At 37.5% G+C, this 16,212-nt stretch overlaps 1 protein-coding gene across 1 annotated transcript in view; it reads right to left on the bottom strand.

Moving 5' to 3' along the window:
• The window catches only part of coro1ca (coronin, actin binding protein, 1Ca), a 70,076-nt gene that overhangs the window by 14,800 nt on the left and 39,064 nt on the right, over nucleotides 1-16,212 (bottom strand). Inside the window, exons 3-6 of the mRNA XM_039771836.1 lie at nucleotides 10,119-10,241; nucleotides 1,391-1,520; nucleotides 716-897; nucleotides 263-382 (exon numbers count right to left, since the gene is read on the bottom strand). Coding sequence (XP_039627770.1) covers nucleotides 263-382; nucleotides 716-897; nucleotides 1,391-1,520; nucleotides 10,119-10,241 — 555 coding nt within the window. The remainder of the gene's footprint in view (nucleotides 1-262; nucleotides 383-715; nucleotides 898-1,390; nucleotides 1,521-10,118; nucleotides 10,242-16,212) is intronic.

Below are 16,212 nucleotides of genomic sequence, written 5' to 3'. Positions count from 1 at the left end.
AGCATTAGTTAACCTAAGTTAAAACAGGTTTTTAACATTTCTGCAAAAACATACCATGACAATAAAGCTTTGTATTTATTAATTCCAACATTTATTTGGTGCATATGCAAATTGCATTGTGCCATTTTTCTGTTTTACATTTGTGAGTCTGCTGTTTTTAAATAATACTTTTACATAATAAAATATTGAACAATCCACAAAAAACTCTACATCAGCGTTTAACGTTGTGCAATCAAATGTACATTAGGCTTGTGATACTAACCGGGTTCCAGAGGGCAAGCTGCCTCTCACTCATACGACTGAAGCCAGTTGTAAACACATTCCCATCAGAAAGGAAAATGGCTCTCATGGGGCGAGCTCCTTCATGGGCTTTTTCTTTTTCCTGAAATAAAGTAAAAGATTATTTTTACATTTATACACACACACACACATACGTATACACATATACATATACATATATACATATACATATATCACACACATACACACGTACACTTAATTATGTATTACATAATTATTATTACAGTTACATTAAATGTAGTAAAAGACACCACAAAATAATTTAATGTTCGAAGAATACTTAGCATACAGCCCACTAAACTCAGTGAAGCGTTATATAAAAGTAAATTTTGATGACAAGTTTTTGAGTAGCTTCTTTAAAACCTATGAATTTCCTTAACCCAACATAGTAAATGACAGAAAACTGATGACTCACAGCAATAATCTTTTGTTTTCGAGGGTCAATCACACGCACTTTCTTGTCCTTACAGGCTGTGCAAATGAGACTGCCGTTGCGGTTCCAGCAGACGCTAAAGATCATATCAGGGTGCATGTCATCTAGTGTGATAAGGGCCTCTCCTGTCCCCACATTCCATACAATGACGACATTGTCACAACCTGGATTGGCAAGAGGAAGATTCCCTTTTTTGTTAAATTTCAGGTTACAGTCACTTATGTACTAATTCACACTTTAGTTTTACAATGTCTTTCCAGTTAAAATCTCCCTGTAACAGATGTTTGCATACACACAGAAATATAACTGCTCAATTAAAGGAATCAATTTGAGTACAATAATATCAAAGATTATTGTCTAAAAAAATATTATATTTGTTCTCCAAAGCATCACATTGTAAATTATGCAGTCTTTAAAGAGAAATCTGTTCTGATTGTGGAAGAAATTTCTAATGACTTGACAGAATACCAGTATTCATATATTTGCAAATATACAGGAAACATGGTTTATAAATCTTTCACTATGTTTTATTGTTAACCTATTGCCAGATGTCAGAAGAATACTCCATAAAATTTGATTATGTGTTAGCAATAAAAAAAACATGAAATGAACTGTTTGTTTTTTTTACCCTATTGTAAGCAAATAAACAGAGCTAACCAGCACTAAGTAGGATGTTCCGTGCAGTGGGGTGCCATGTCACAATGCCTACTCTCTTGGAATGTCCTTCTAAAACCACAACTGGTTCAGTCAGAGAGAGTGCAAGTCCATTTTCAGGGATCTGCCAGACCTGCCATAGACAAACACATGAAACTTAACCACAAACACTGATGTAGTACATAATTAAAAATAAGGTTAAAACACCTGACTTTCAACAATGTTCCACTAAATAAAAATTACTCCACTTATTTTAAAATAAGACTTCTAATGACTAGTGAAAATTATTTTCCAAATGATTAAGATAGCAAATATATAAACACTTTCAACTTCTTGTCTAAGTAATGGTTTGTGTTGACAGGAATGACAAAGGAATCTATTGGAATAATACATTTTTTTTTTTTGAACTTGCGGTTTAATATTGTACTGGGTATTTCAAAAGTTGAGCGATTTACAATATTTTTTACCTTTATTTTTAAAAAATATATATTGCAAAGACACCACATTAAATAATAGAAATAAAACAAACAACTTGGAATTCAAGAAGTAGTTAGTAAATGGGTAAAAAGCTGGCTCAAGCAAAGAAAGCAAAAGGGTTTGGTGTGAAGCCTTTTATCAGAATTAAGTGGTGTTAAAAATGTGGGTTCACTCAGCAATCGATTCTTTAGGCCACTGCTCTTTTTGATACATATTAACTATATTAATAGAAATATAAGTAATAAAGTAAGCTATGTTTGCAGGGAATGCTCAATTAAGTGGAACAGCAGGTACCCTAGAGTCAGAGGGGCTTTAACTAATGGTCCAGCACAGAATTCAGATTTGTGCAGTTTTACGAAGTATACAATCATCAGTTTTGGAACTTCTGGCACTTTATTAATAACACACTGCAGTCTGCCTTGTTTACAAGATTGTGCTTAGATGGACTTCAATGCCCTATAAACTAAGTCTGACACAGAATAATGCACATTATATATGTCACTATTATCTAAATGATAATCATACAAGATATACCATAACCCAAAATGTTACATGAGACAAATTCTCAAGGTAACTGCAGAACAAACAGATAAAGCACCCTTAAAAAGATAAATTGGTTTACAATACTTTTGTGATCAAAGCTTTTAGGCAGAGCTGTCCAGCACTAGAATGGCTAGCCAATCATCTGCGCCTAACATCACAAGGTATTAAATCCCATGGACACCTTTTGACTTGAAGGGTTCGTCCAAGAGACATCAGATAGAGACCCTCGATTCCATCAGAGGCACTCTATTAGCTGGACATTGCAGAAACTGACAATACATCAGCCCAACTACTGAATCAAAATGCCTCCTAAAGATGACGACCCCTCGAACACATTTTACGGAAAGCATTGTTTAGGCTTTGTAACTTTAAACCAAGCCTAAGGACGTTTCATCAAGATTTTACTATTATTCACTATTGTCGTTGTACATACTGCTTTAATTTTAAATTTCTATACTTGGTCTGTAAATTTTGTATGACTGAAATAATAAATTAAAAATGGGGCACCCACTGTTGGGAGATTACCACTTTCCTTTTTACTGGGTTAGAAAGCTGAGGGAGACATCTTGACAGAGGGATTGCACAGTGGGAATTCCGAATAGTTGGTTGGTAAATCTAGCAGCAGTATACGGATACAAAAAACAATATTAAATTAAATAGTAATAAAAATGCATATAAAAGCAGACAATAACTTTGAGTAATGTTAGCATTTACTCTCCCGGGTGGAACTGAAGAGTCGCATAGCGTGGGGGAGGAACAATCTCCTCAGTCTGTCAGTGGAGCAAGACAGTGACAAAAGTCTGTCACTGAAGCTACTCCTCTGCCTGGAAATGACACTGTTAAGTGGATGCAGTGGATTCTTCATGATTGACAGGAGTTTGCTTAGCGCCTGTCACTCTGCCACAGATGTTAAACTGTCCAGCTTTATTCCTACAATACAGCCTGCCTTCTTAACAATTTTGTCCAAGCGTGCGTCTTTCATCTTTATGCTGCCTCCTCAGCACACCACCGCGTAGAAGAGGGCACTCGCCACAACCGTCTGGTAGAACATCTGCAGCATCTTACTGCAGATGTTGAAGGACGCCAACCTTCTAAGAAAGTATAGTCGGCTCTGACCTTTCTTACACAGAGCATCAGTATTGGCAGTCCAGTCCAATTTATCATCCAGCTGCACTCCCAGATATTTATAGGTCTGCACCCTCTGCACACAGTCACCTCTGATGATCACAGGGTCCATGAGTGGCCTGGGCCGCCTAAAATCCACCACCAGCTCCTTGGTCTTGCTGGTGTTAAGATGTAAGTGGTTTGAGTCGCACCATTTAACAAAGTCTTTGATTAGCTTCCTGTACTCCTCCTCGTGCCCACTCCTGATGCAGCCCACAAAAGCAGTGTCATCAGCAAACTTTTGCATGTGGCAGGACTCCGAGTCGTATTGGAAGTCTGATGTATGTTGGCTGAACAGGACCGGAGAAAGTACAGTCCCCTGCGGCGCTCCTGTGTTGCCGACCACAATGTCAGACCTGCAGTTTCTGAGACGCACATACTGAGGTCTGTCTGTAAGATAGTCCACGATCCATGCCACCAGGTATGAATCTACTCCCATCTCAGTCAGCTTGTCTCTAAGGAGCAGAGGTTGGATGGTGTTGAAGGCGCTAGAGAAGTCCAAAAAAATAATTCTTACAGCACCACTGCCTCTGTCTAATCTATCTATCTAAGTGACACTGCCCAAGGTGCATCAGTCTCCATGGGTCTTATATCTGGGGACGCCTTTGTAATTTTCATGGTAAAGCAAGTGTGCAAGCATCACTTATAAGTGAGCATTACAAGGAACAGTCCTGTATCCTTTTGTCATTATTTTGTAAACTTCAGACTATAAATTTAACACCAGGTCATGTCACTTGCAGAAATTCTAAGATGACTCTGTCCTTTTAAGGTGTATCGATAAGGGGGATGAGACAGAGTAAAGGTGTCAGGTGGAAAACTTTGAGAACTGCCTGCAACTCAACATCAACAAATCCAAGAACTGGTTATTAACTTTTGCCAGACCAAACAGTCTCCATATTTGGTCACTTTTCAGGAACTGGATGTTGAGGTGGTGCACTTACAGAAGTACTTGGGTGTCCACATCAATGACAGATTAGACAGGGCAGGCTCTTTTTTACTTTAATGGGGGTAGTGACATCCTTTACATTTTCTATAACTCCATGATGACCAGTTCAATTTTCTAGGTTGTAATGTGCTGGGCCAGTAACATCACTTCAAGAGAGGCCCACCTTGTCAACAAAGTAATTTAAAGATCCCTCTCAATTATGGGACACACTCTGGACTCTCTGGAAATAGTAGCAAGGGAGAGAAAGAAAACTAAACGGAGTGTCATTATGAACAATACTGCACATCCTCTCTCTGACACACTAACATTGAGGATTTCCAGCCAACAAATCATTCAGCAGAAGTGCGTCAAGAAACACTACTGAGGCTCCTTATACCAAAAGAAATACACTTGCATAATACTTCATTGTGTGTTTACCTTTAATCATTCTAGTCTGTGTGTGTTTATTCATTAATTAATTGATTTCCCCACAGGTACAAAATAAAAAAAAGGTTTGGTCTGTGTGGATTAAGCGCAGGGTGCAGGATTAGGCCCATAAGCAACTTCAGAAGTTCCACTAATTTCATGAATATACACATGCATATACAGGTAGGTGGATAAGTGCTATAAAAGGTCGCAGTCTGCTTCTTCACTGAGAAATGTCTTCTATACAGTTTATGCATGAACAAGGAATTAAGAATTTTGTAATAAAGGTCATGTATTCATTTAGCAGATACCCCTAATTAAGAGGACCTTCAAAAACATACAGATATGTTATGGAGATATATTTTTAGCAGTAAGTTATAAAGTTCAATGTCAACAGAAGACAGTGCAAATATAGCAAAAGATGTTTAGTGCTCGACTTTGTCACAGAATAAACAAGCAAACTAGCAGTAACACATAAGTAGTTAGCTAATGCCTGGAGGCGTAACAAGTTGTAGATTTCTGCAAGGGAGCAGAGAGATAAGCTCAAACAGATCCAAATCTTCCACATGCTAACAGCTTTTTTGGTCTTCCTCTGCAAGGTGTTGCTAATAAATTAAAAAATGTAACTTATTATAGTAACATGTTTCCTAACTTTTTAAATTGTATAGCTTTTGCTCAAACCACCCTGCAAATTACTACAACCCTCAAAACCACCATTATATAGTGTTAACATTCTTCACTGAGCAGGTGCTTCGGGCATGATGAAACTTGAGCTGGTGTTCTTAAAGTTGAAACACTATCTAGAAATCTGTTCAGGAAACAAACAGCAAATATCAGGTATGCAGAATTCTGGTGTAGTGTGCACTTGACCTGCAAAATCAGGCATTTCTTAAGTAGAGCTATGCATGGATGTACTATGACCAGATCTGCAAGTTTAAAGTACCAGGATGACTTTAGCCAGTGTTGTGATGTGGGATTTTGCATTTAACTTGATAAATATTTTGTATGTCTTTATTTGTAATTTAGGCAAAGCAAATGTAATTTAGTGTTACTTTGGTGAGAGGCATTCGTGTTTGCCCCCCTTTACGACTAAGTCTCTTTGTAATTTTACGACAGGATTTGGGGTAATGTGTCTTAAACCAGTTTGGCGAGTGTTTCTTTGCTAAAGTCTTTCTACCCCCGCAAGTAGGCTAAGGTGTACTTTAACATATGGTTTGGGGGGGTGTTAAGATGTTCTATTTCCCCCATTGGTCTGAGGTATGGCTGTTTGGAATCGGTTTGTCTCAGAGGCCTTTAAGTACCATGATATCCTATTGGCTGTAGGGGTTGGACAGAACATCTATAAATGTACGTGCTTAACCTCACATTCTCTCTCTTGCTAACCTGTGATGATGTTGAAGTATCGTCACACCATGAACTGATGAAGACAACACAATGAAGAGCAAAGCTCAGCAGACATATTGAACAGACATGTGGCTGAAAGCTGAGCACCAATGATGCCTTAACTAAAGACATTTTAAGTAACTACAAGTCTGTGTGCCACCTGAACTACACATCACCATTTTATAAGGTTGTATGGTTGCCAATATTCAAATGTACTTTGCATTTTGTTATTATGTATGAATATTATCAGTAATACATTATTTTATGTGTAACTTCACTCCTACTTGTCTTTTTACTAAATCTAATTGCCTGAAGTTATAGATATAGAAGGGAAGGTGGGGAAAAGTTATAAACAATAATACCTTATAAATAGTGGTAAGTCTGTGAGATTAGACATTCTAAGGCTACATATTAATAATACAATAGGGGAAAGTAGAGCAATATATATTACTCTACCAAGATAAAACAGCCAGCTTATACCAGGGGTGCACAGGCCTGAAAGTAAGTATTTCACTGTATTCTGTACACTTGACAAAACTACTACAGGAATGATTTAGAATTTTCTAGAAAGGGGTCATAATTCATTCTGAAAATACTATCGTCCATTCTTTCTAAGTTAATAGCCTTTTGTTAGAACTGAGTTTCTGCTTAATGCATCTACTTATATTCTAGATAGATGTAATACCATCAGACAGGTATTAACTTAAAAGCACATTGCCCATGGGGGTAGTATAAACAGACATCTTGATATAAATCCTGCCCTGCTCAATGGTGCACACTTTCTCTCCCCTGCTATCTAAATAACAAGACCCATCTGGTAAGTGACCCTTGAATAATTCCAGCTACAGGCTTATGTCAAGATACTAACATCCAGTTACTTAAGGTGAATTTTTAATAACTGCTTATTAGTATCTATTGCACAAACCGAATAAGGATGTATTAAATTATTTTACAATCATGGATACTGAACTAAAATGGAAACATCATGTTTAAATTTGCATTTAGTGTGTCCCTATGCATGCAAAACTAGACATATGTCATAGTCCTAAAATTATATCTGATGAAATACCTATTGACATGCCTAAAAGAGCTATTATCATTACTATCTGCAGTACCAACCAAAAATGACATGTCTCGAGAAAAATATATATTCTCTTGCCTCTAGATCATCATCTTTGATATGTTCTGGGCAGAGAGTTTTTATGTTCATGTGAAGACAATATATAACATTAGAACAAATATAAATAAGCCTTGATATAATAAAATATAACAAAAATGTGTTATGTTTGTAATACAAGTCAGTATTTTTTTTTGAAAAGAAAAAGAGAAGCAATTACCTCTGGCACACAGTTGTGTAATTCTTTTAAGTAATCTTGTGGTTAACTCTTTGATGCTGCAAGAGTTGCAATTAACTCTTCTTTTCTTGCTTTTTGTTCTTTTCCTTGTCCAAGTGATCCTACACTGCCTCAGCTATATTGAGGTTGGGCTCTGAGGTGGCTAACACAGTAATGTTAGTGTACCATTGGCAGATGTCTACTCCAAGTTGATCTTAGTTATGTTTGTATAGTCTTTGGGGATAGTATCGTGCCAGATGATATAGCTTTGTCAATAAGGCAGTTTCCCCTGAAGGTGCATCACAATTAATCAAAATCTCTTTCTGTTTCTCAGAAGTTATCCAAGACCAAGTTGCCACCATGCTTCAGAGAAAGCTGTAGACAGGCATTAATGTGCTTCTCACCATTTCCTCTTCAAATATTCTGCTGTATTTTGAACTATAAATTTCAAATGTGGACTCTTTTGCTTTCTGCCTCCGTTTGTAGCTCCAGGTCTTATGGCCTTTTGTGTACTGCAATTACTTTGGCTTGGAACAGCCAAGCTTGCATATATAGGGTGTAAAAGTGTAAAAATCAATCAAGAAATAACAGAGTTATAGTTGACAATAGTTAAGTGGCACTTTTTTTTTTTGGCCCACGGTGTAGTGTGTTGCTGATTAATTCAGTCAACAACAGACCAGTAGCAGTCAGTTTCCTGGCTCCCACTTAGAATGAGCACAGTGGACTGGGAGGATTCTGCACTCTGCAGCTCACGAATGCTGGGACAGGGTAGATGTCAGTTTGTTAGGCAACAGCTTTGAACAGCAACTTGAAATTGCAATATGTCAGTCTGCTGCATCTGCATTATCTGTACCAAGAAACTTGCCATCACAAAATGATGACAAGAAACTGCATGCATCAGTAAAAGCTGAAGTGGCAGTGTTTCAGAGCAACGGCAAGCATGGGCGTTGTTTAGAACAAGTGTATCAGTATCTGATGACTGTGCCGCCTACTTCGGTGGAAGCAGAGCATGTTTTCTCAGCGGCTGGCTTATTCTGCACAAATGTGCCCTCTCGCCTGGACGACCGCACGCTGGACACGTTGTGCTTTCTAGGCTGTTATTACCGTAACTAACTAGATAAATGTACTTGTATGACAGCATGAACTGCTTGTATTTAAGGCTAGTCTTTTATTGGTGTCAACATACTGCAGTAGTTTTATTAAAAAAATAAGTGTTGGTCGTTCTAAAACCATTCACATGTGAGATGCCCGTGCACTGTATCATCCCCGGAAGCCCGAGATTCCAGGGAATGATAAGCGGGATTCCCGGGAATGGAAAAACACATCCGGGAATGGATTCCCTAGTGACAACCAAAACTGTGATGTCTGATGGAGTCAATGCTGTACAAAGGATTAACACGGATGGCAAGTTCAGCTATAGTCTCTACTCTTTTTTTTCCATTCTGTTGTTTTATGTAAAATACAATCCAGACAGACAGACTAGGTTCTCTCCAGTTTGTGAGATCCAAAACAGCCACATTCCTTATTGGAATAAGTCGCTGGGTATGTCACAGTAGAGGAGTAGACTTCATGGATGCATAACATCAACTGCATCTAACTCACCAAAATTATGCACTCGAAAGACATGACTGAAAAAATCACTGGGAAAAGTCATCTAATGAGACATGGACCATTCATTTAAGACTTCTTCACACAGTCTAGTATTTACATTAGCATCAGATACTGAGAAGACATTTCACTGTTTGTTTTTTTTACACCTTCTGATGTGTTTCTGACTTCAGCTTGTAGAGTTTCTTCAAAGTTTAGTGCAGGGGCTTGAATACTGCATCATGAAAATCCACTTACTAGTTAATAACTATAGCCATGACGATACGAAGTTATGATTTTAGTCTATGAATGTATCTTATCTTGGGCGATACCAAACCAGTCTATGAGACACCTCAATATTTGCAGTTACCATCTCATCCACCTGAAATCAGACGTGCAATTCAACAATGGTGAAATTTAACAAATACAACTATCTCAAGGACAGGCCAGGGAACCAAACTGACATTATTCTAGCCATCTTATAAAATGTAAATTTTTTTTGCATAAATGTTTATTTGTATTTATTCTAATGTTACGTAATGCTTACTGCTCAGATCCTGTAACTGGGTTTGAAAAGTAACATTCTTGACAGTTTTGTGTCAATTTCATTGTACCGTAGACCCCTTGGAAATAAACACACATTTTGGAACACTGGCCGGAATCCAAACCTGCCACTCACAGCATCATTATACAGGTATATACAGTACAGTCATTACTGTCATGCGTACGGAGTTAAGTGTAATTCTTACTTGCACATGCCAACATGTAACACACCCCCAAACTCCAGTGCAACGATTAGCGAACATAACTTCTTTACATCGAAATCTTAGAATGATCTAGTGTGAGTCAGGAAGTTGGTAGATAAGACACTGAAATGCTTCTCCTTACTCACCATCACTGTGCAGTCTTCAGATCCACTGGCAATAACTTGATCATTGTGTGGACACCAGTCAATATCTAAAACTGGTCCTGTATGGCCACATACTGTTGGATAGGATTTGTCAATTCGACCTGTCTGTGGAGAGAAAAAATACATAAAGAAAATGACTTTGGATATATGGAACTTCTGCAGTATCCAGGTGCATACCTAATCCCCAGTTTAAGACACATTAGTTCTGCTGTCTGAGAACTGAACACGAAGAAATTCTTATTTACTACATTTTTTCACTTTCAACTTCAAGTGGAACAAAAATGTCTACACTGATAACAAGAGAAAGGCAAATAGGTGTGATAAAGTACACAGACCCATGGAAGACCTCAGAATTCAAGTTGAGATATTCAGTCTTTTAAAACAGAACAAAGAACCCAAACATCTACAACTTCATTTATAGATTCCAGACATTTCTACAAATGAAAGGTCTTTGGACATGAAAAGGGATACAGCCATACAGAGTTAAAAAAAAGTCTCATGAAGGGTTTCTTACTGCAAAGAGAGATTTCAAACATAGAACATTTAAATGCATAAGTAAACATATCTATTTAAATTTACAGTAGTAGATTAACCTTTATAGGTAGTCTGCAACAATTAAAAAAAAAAAACAAAAAAAAAACATAAAACAGTCCAATTAAAGCAAAATCTAGCATTATGAGAGAAATCAAGTTAAAAGAATATATGGGTAACATATGGGCCCTTTATACAGGGCCTCAAGAAAAACACTTGATTAGCAGTAACACTTCAGCACACACTGCTACCACCTATGAACGCCATCACAGCATCCAAGAAATACTGCATCTTGATGTTGTCCATGTGGAGTTTGTCTGTTCTCGCCATGCTTGTGTGGGCTTTCCTCCCACATCCCTAAAAACACATGCCTGCTAGTTTAACTGCAGTTCCAAACAAGGCTCTGTCTGAATGGCTGCATAGAATTTGTGTGCAGGCATTGCAAAGACTGCCACTTTGTCCAGGGCCAGTAAACTGAACTAAGGGAATTAACTGAACTTATACGGTTTAAATGGAAGAGATTATAATGGAAATTGCCTTTATATTTATACTAGCAAAATACCCGCGCTTCGCAGCGGAGAAGTAGTGTGTTAAAGAAGCAATGAAAAGAAAAGGAAACATTTTGAAAATAACGTAACCTGATTGTCAATGTAATTGTTTTGTCACTGTTGTGAGTGATGAGTGTTGTTGTCATATATATATATATATATATATATATATATATATATATATATATATATAGATATATTTACACATATATACATATATATATCTACATATATACACACACAGCTATTTCGTATCAGTGCAATACGCTGTTTGTTAAAACGGTTGACTCCCGCTCTTACGTGCAATAACAAATCAAATCATTAAGTTGTCTTTGCTCATATGTCATTTTAGAGCTGGACGCCTGGCATCTTTTTTTGGCCACAAGTTCGTTTCTGTTTGGTGTGAGGTTCTGTGTTGTGGAGATTCTCAGGATGGATTGCAGGTGCTCATCAGTGAGGCAACTCCTGTGTGCTGTTTTGTTAGTCTTTATCACTGAGAAGAGCTTCTCACACAGATATGTGCTACCAAACATGCACAAGGTTCGAGCCGCATGTAGACGGACTTTTTTTGTTCTTCAAAGTACCAAAGCGCCGTGCAAACTCAGTGCGCAATAACTCTAGCTTCGCAATAACTAGCAGCATCATAAGGTAGACTTGATTAACGCGGTAAGTGTTCGGCAAGGCAGCTGAAGCGCTGCATTATGGGATCTGTAGTTTATTGTGTTACCAGCGCTTCATACACCGGCCATTAATAACAATAATACAGTATATAAAATGATCTCGGGCGGATATAATTACACGCCGGGCGGATGTGGCCCTGCCCTTGAGTTTGACACATATGGACTAAATAGAACTTGAAAAGATATATTTTTTCAAATGTGATCGCAATTCAGATAGAGTTGGCGCACTACAGCCTGCATGCCTCAATAAGTCATCCTCCTCGCTCTTACTTTTTACCGCTCATCTAATGAATACACTGAGTATGGCTTTACCAAAACAATCATTGATGGCGAATAAAGTATCCATTATTCGAGTATGTAGATCGGGATATATATATACATATATATATACCCGCGTATCGCAGCGGAGAAGTAGTGTGTTAAAAAAGCTAGAAAAAGAAAAGGGAACATTTTAAAAATAAAACGTAACATGACTGTCAATATACTTATTTTGTGAGTGTTACTGAGTGTTGCTGTCATCAAGGATTTGATTATCATTATTTCTTTCAATCAGGTTCGTATTTGTAGGATGTGTTGTGTTCAAGTTACATTCCGTGTTTGTCAATCGTTGTAAAGATGACAGGTTTCATTCATCGATTCGTTTCTTACTGCATCAATAAACAGCTCGTCTTCTTCTTTATCTGAGACCTGACACACTGCATGCACGGGTTTTTTTTACACTGTCTTCCTTTAGCGGGACATTGATTTTTTCCACCGTGTGCTTTGTTTCCGAAGTAGCAGAACTCATGAATATGGTTGTATATGTCACTCGCTCGCTTCTTGTTGTTTCGCTGCTTTCTAAATTATATAATGCATGTTTTCTTCAGCGCTTTTTTGAGGTCTTCCTGGTTTTCTACGTGATTACGTGGGAGGCGTGATGATGTCACACGAAACTCCGCCCCCACGGCGTTAAAGCTCATCTCCATTACAGTAAATGGAGAAAAACTACTTCCAGTTATGACCATTACGCGTAGAATTTCGATATAAAACCTGCCCAACTTTTGTAAGGAAGCTGTAAGGAATGAACCTGCCAAATTTCAGCCTTCCACCCACACGGGAAGTTGGAGAATTAGTGATGAGTCAGTGAGTGAGTGAGTGAGGGCTTTGCCTTTTATTAGTATAGATATAAAAATGTAATCAGTAGTATTACTATAAAATTTCCAAACTCCATATATATTAGATTCTTTTATTTTGCAGATTTTGAAAAAAAAAAAAAAAACATTATTCCCACCGAACAGAAAAAAAACAGCTCCTTTTATTTTAATAACTAGTGAGTTTTAATAACTAAAACAAATGTATGGATAAAAAAATAATACTGACATCTTCAAAAAAAATAATAATGCTAATACAAGTCACTTCATCAAGAGGCCAGACAGCTTCAGAAAACATCATCATCAATGGCCAGAATTCAATATTCAATGCACAGAGAGATAAAATCTTTGAAAATTTAAATACACAATTATGCTTCCTCTGTAATTTCAACTATGCAGCTACGCAACCTAAAACCGTAGTGGTTGTACAGCAAGTATCAGAGGAATGTTGACTTCATGTAAATATGAGCAGGTCACTTTCTAAAATGCACTGTCTTTTGAACTAATCTGTATATTCACTTAGATATGGGACTACACAACACGACACAACTGAATAAAACTTTACAAAATGTTATATATATATATATATATATATATATATATATATATATATAAATACATTTATAATGATAATAATATACAATAATATGAGGCGAGATACAAAAATAATCGGACTGGGCTAGGGGCTTTCCTGGAAAATCATCCGGAGGTCGGCCAGACGGATGGACGTGAATCATACAACTATATCCCCTCCTACATGCCTTCTCAAACTGTCAACCAGCTAGGTATATCCTCTGAATGGTCCAGTCAGTATTTGCACAACAATCGCTACACGAGTTGCCATGAAAATGTCGGGTGGAAAAAAAAAATTGAACAGAGAATCAACATCAAATTTCTCATGAAATTAAACAAAATGGCCACAGAAACTTATTAAATGATAAAAACAGTGTAAGGTGATAAGTTTGTCTCGCACACAAGTTGAGTGGCACAAACGTTTCAAGGAAGGACAAGAAAATGTGGAAGACTTTCAATATCTAGGTCAACCATGCTCGTCTAGGACGGATGGAAAAAAAATGAAGAATCAGATTATTCTAAATGATCGCCGCCTAGGTGTTCAGGCTATCTCAGAGTTGGTTGGTATTGACAGGGAATCAGTTGCAAGAATGTATAAAAGGTGACAATGTTTAGAATGGTGTAATTCATTAATAAATATTTTTTTTTACCAATCTGGTTATTTTTGTGTCTCACTTTGTATAATTTATATGTATAAACCGTTGCAAAAAAAAAAAAAAAAAAAAAACTAAAACAAAAATCACAAACAAGCAGTTGGAACCTTAAGTACCACTTACATCAGGGTTCTCAAACTCTGGCCCTACAGGGCTGCAGTGGCTTTTCTTAATGAGTGACCTGTTTTTGCCACTGCGACCCTCCAGGACTGGAGTTTGAGAACCCTGACTTACATCATTTATGCCAGTTTATTTTCTTTCTATGGAAAAAAGACACATTTTGTTTTTGATTAATAAGATCACTTAAAAAGTGCACTACAGTGCTGTTTAAAGGTGTCAGTTTTTAAAGAAACATATTATAAAAAGCATCCACTGGCACAAGAATAATTCATCATGCCCCAATACTGTGTGGGGCCAGGAGATGGGCTTTATCTGGCATCAGTTCATGACATTTGCTGATCTGTTCAGCTAAATGGTAAGATGTCACAGACAGCTGGCACAAAGTCACTGCTAAACTGCATAAATAATTATTAAAACTATCAGTTAATGCCTCGTTACTGAAGTTAACCAGTGCTTGCGTCCCTGCACTGCACCCAATGGGAAGCAGAGTAATTAGGTGTAGGAGGATAAAGCTACAGATACACTAAACATTTTCAGACATGGAGGCAAGAGGCAAAAAGCAAAATAAAACCAACCAACACATGAAACCTTTGTTATGAAGAATCAACAGTTATTAACGATGCTGCAACACACTATAGGTAAAATTCCGTTACAACGAATATCTTTACAACGAAATTTTCATTACAATAAATAACCGTGCTGTTCCTGTTTCAAGCGGAGTAAAAGCTGGTTTTGCTAAAATACTGAGACTCAGCCTCATATTTTGGGGTGTAATACAGTGACTTATAGCACAACTCTCATCTTTTAAGATTCGCTTCTGTGGCGCCTCACTGCACTGCTGTGTGTCTGCCGTTGCCCTGCACTGGCAACTGACAAACAATCTTACATACATGTGGCAATCACACTTCGGGATGCACTTCAGCGTGACGTTCCCGTTGGGTGGGGGGAACCCAAAAGAGTTCAGAAACCTCACAATATGAAGAAGAGGAAAAGGATGATTTGGCTTCTGATTGATAACTGTGCTGCCCAAAACATGCTTCCGCGTTTAGATAATGTTCGCATTACACTTGCACAGCAGGCCTTCAGCCATTGGATTTGGGCATCACTCGCACCCTGAAAGTGTATTATCGCAAGGAAATGCTGAGAAAAAATTCTCGTCAGCATTACTTGTAGACAGGAGGAGATTAAACTTAATGCGAAAGAAGCTATTGAAATGATTGCAGACGCATGGATGCAAGTTAAAGAAAGCACTATTGTAACAAATACAGAATCTCATACAACAAAATGTTTATTACAATGAAATATTTTTTAGGTCCCTGGGCGTTCGTTGTAACGGAATTTTACCTGTAGTTAATAGGCAAAAACTCTTTAAAGAGGAGTTTGAATTCTTGTCTCTTAAAAAATTTTTTTTTAAAATGAACTGGCATGAGTCCCAAAAGCAATGGTCCAAATTTCAGCAGAACAGCCTTACATACTGCCCATTCTTCCTGCTGAGATTGGATTTACACTTTAGAGAAGGAAGTGTGGCAGTTGGGAGGAAATTTGGAGTAAAACTACAGGAAAATGAAAAATACTTCTCTATGAAGTCATTTAAATGCTGGCCATCCTTCCTCAAAAAAGCTATAGTGCGACAAAAATATTGCATTCAGCCTAATTTTTTTTTTTTCAAAAGGAGCACAAAAGCAAAAATCTGGTCATCAGCTACACATCCACTACTTAAGAGACAACACTGACCAAATGATACAAGAAAAAAGAAAGACTAAGGCAACACAAGCTGGCACAATGGCAAATAAAGATACACACACGCACACCTAAAGGTGAGAAAAATAAATCATGTTAGT

This window comes from Polypterus senegalus, chromosome 12 (assembly GCF_016835505.1).
Source record: "Polypterus senegalus isolate Bchr_013 chromosome 12, ASM1683550v1, whole genome shotgun sequence".
Taxonomy (NCBI): Eukaryota; Metazoa; Chordata; class Cladistia; order Polypteriformes; family Polypteridae; genus Polypterus; species Polypterus senegalus.
This window is presented reverse-complemented; position numbering and strand designations above follow the sequence as displayed.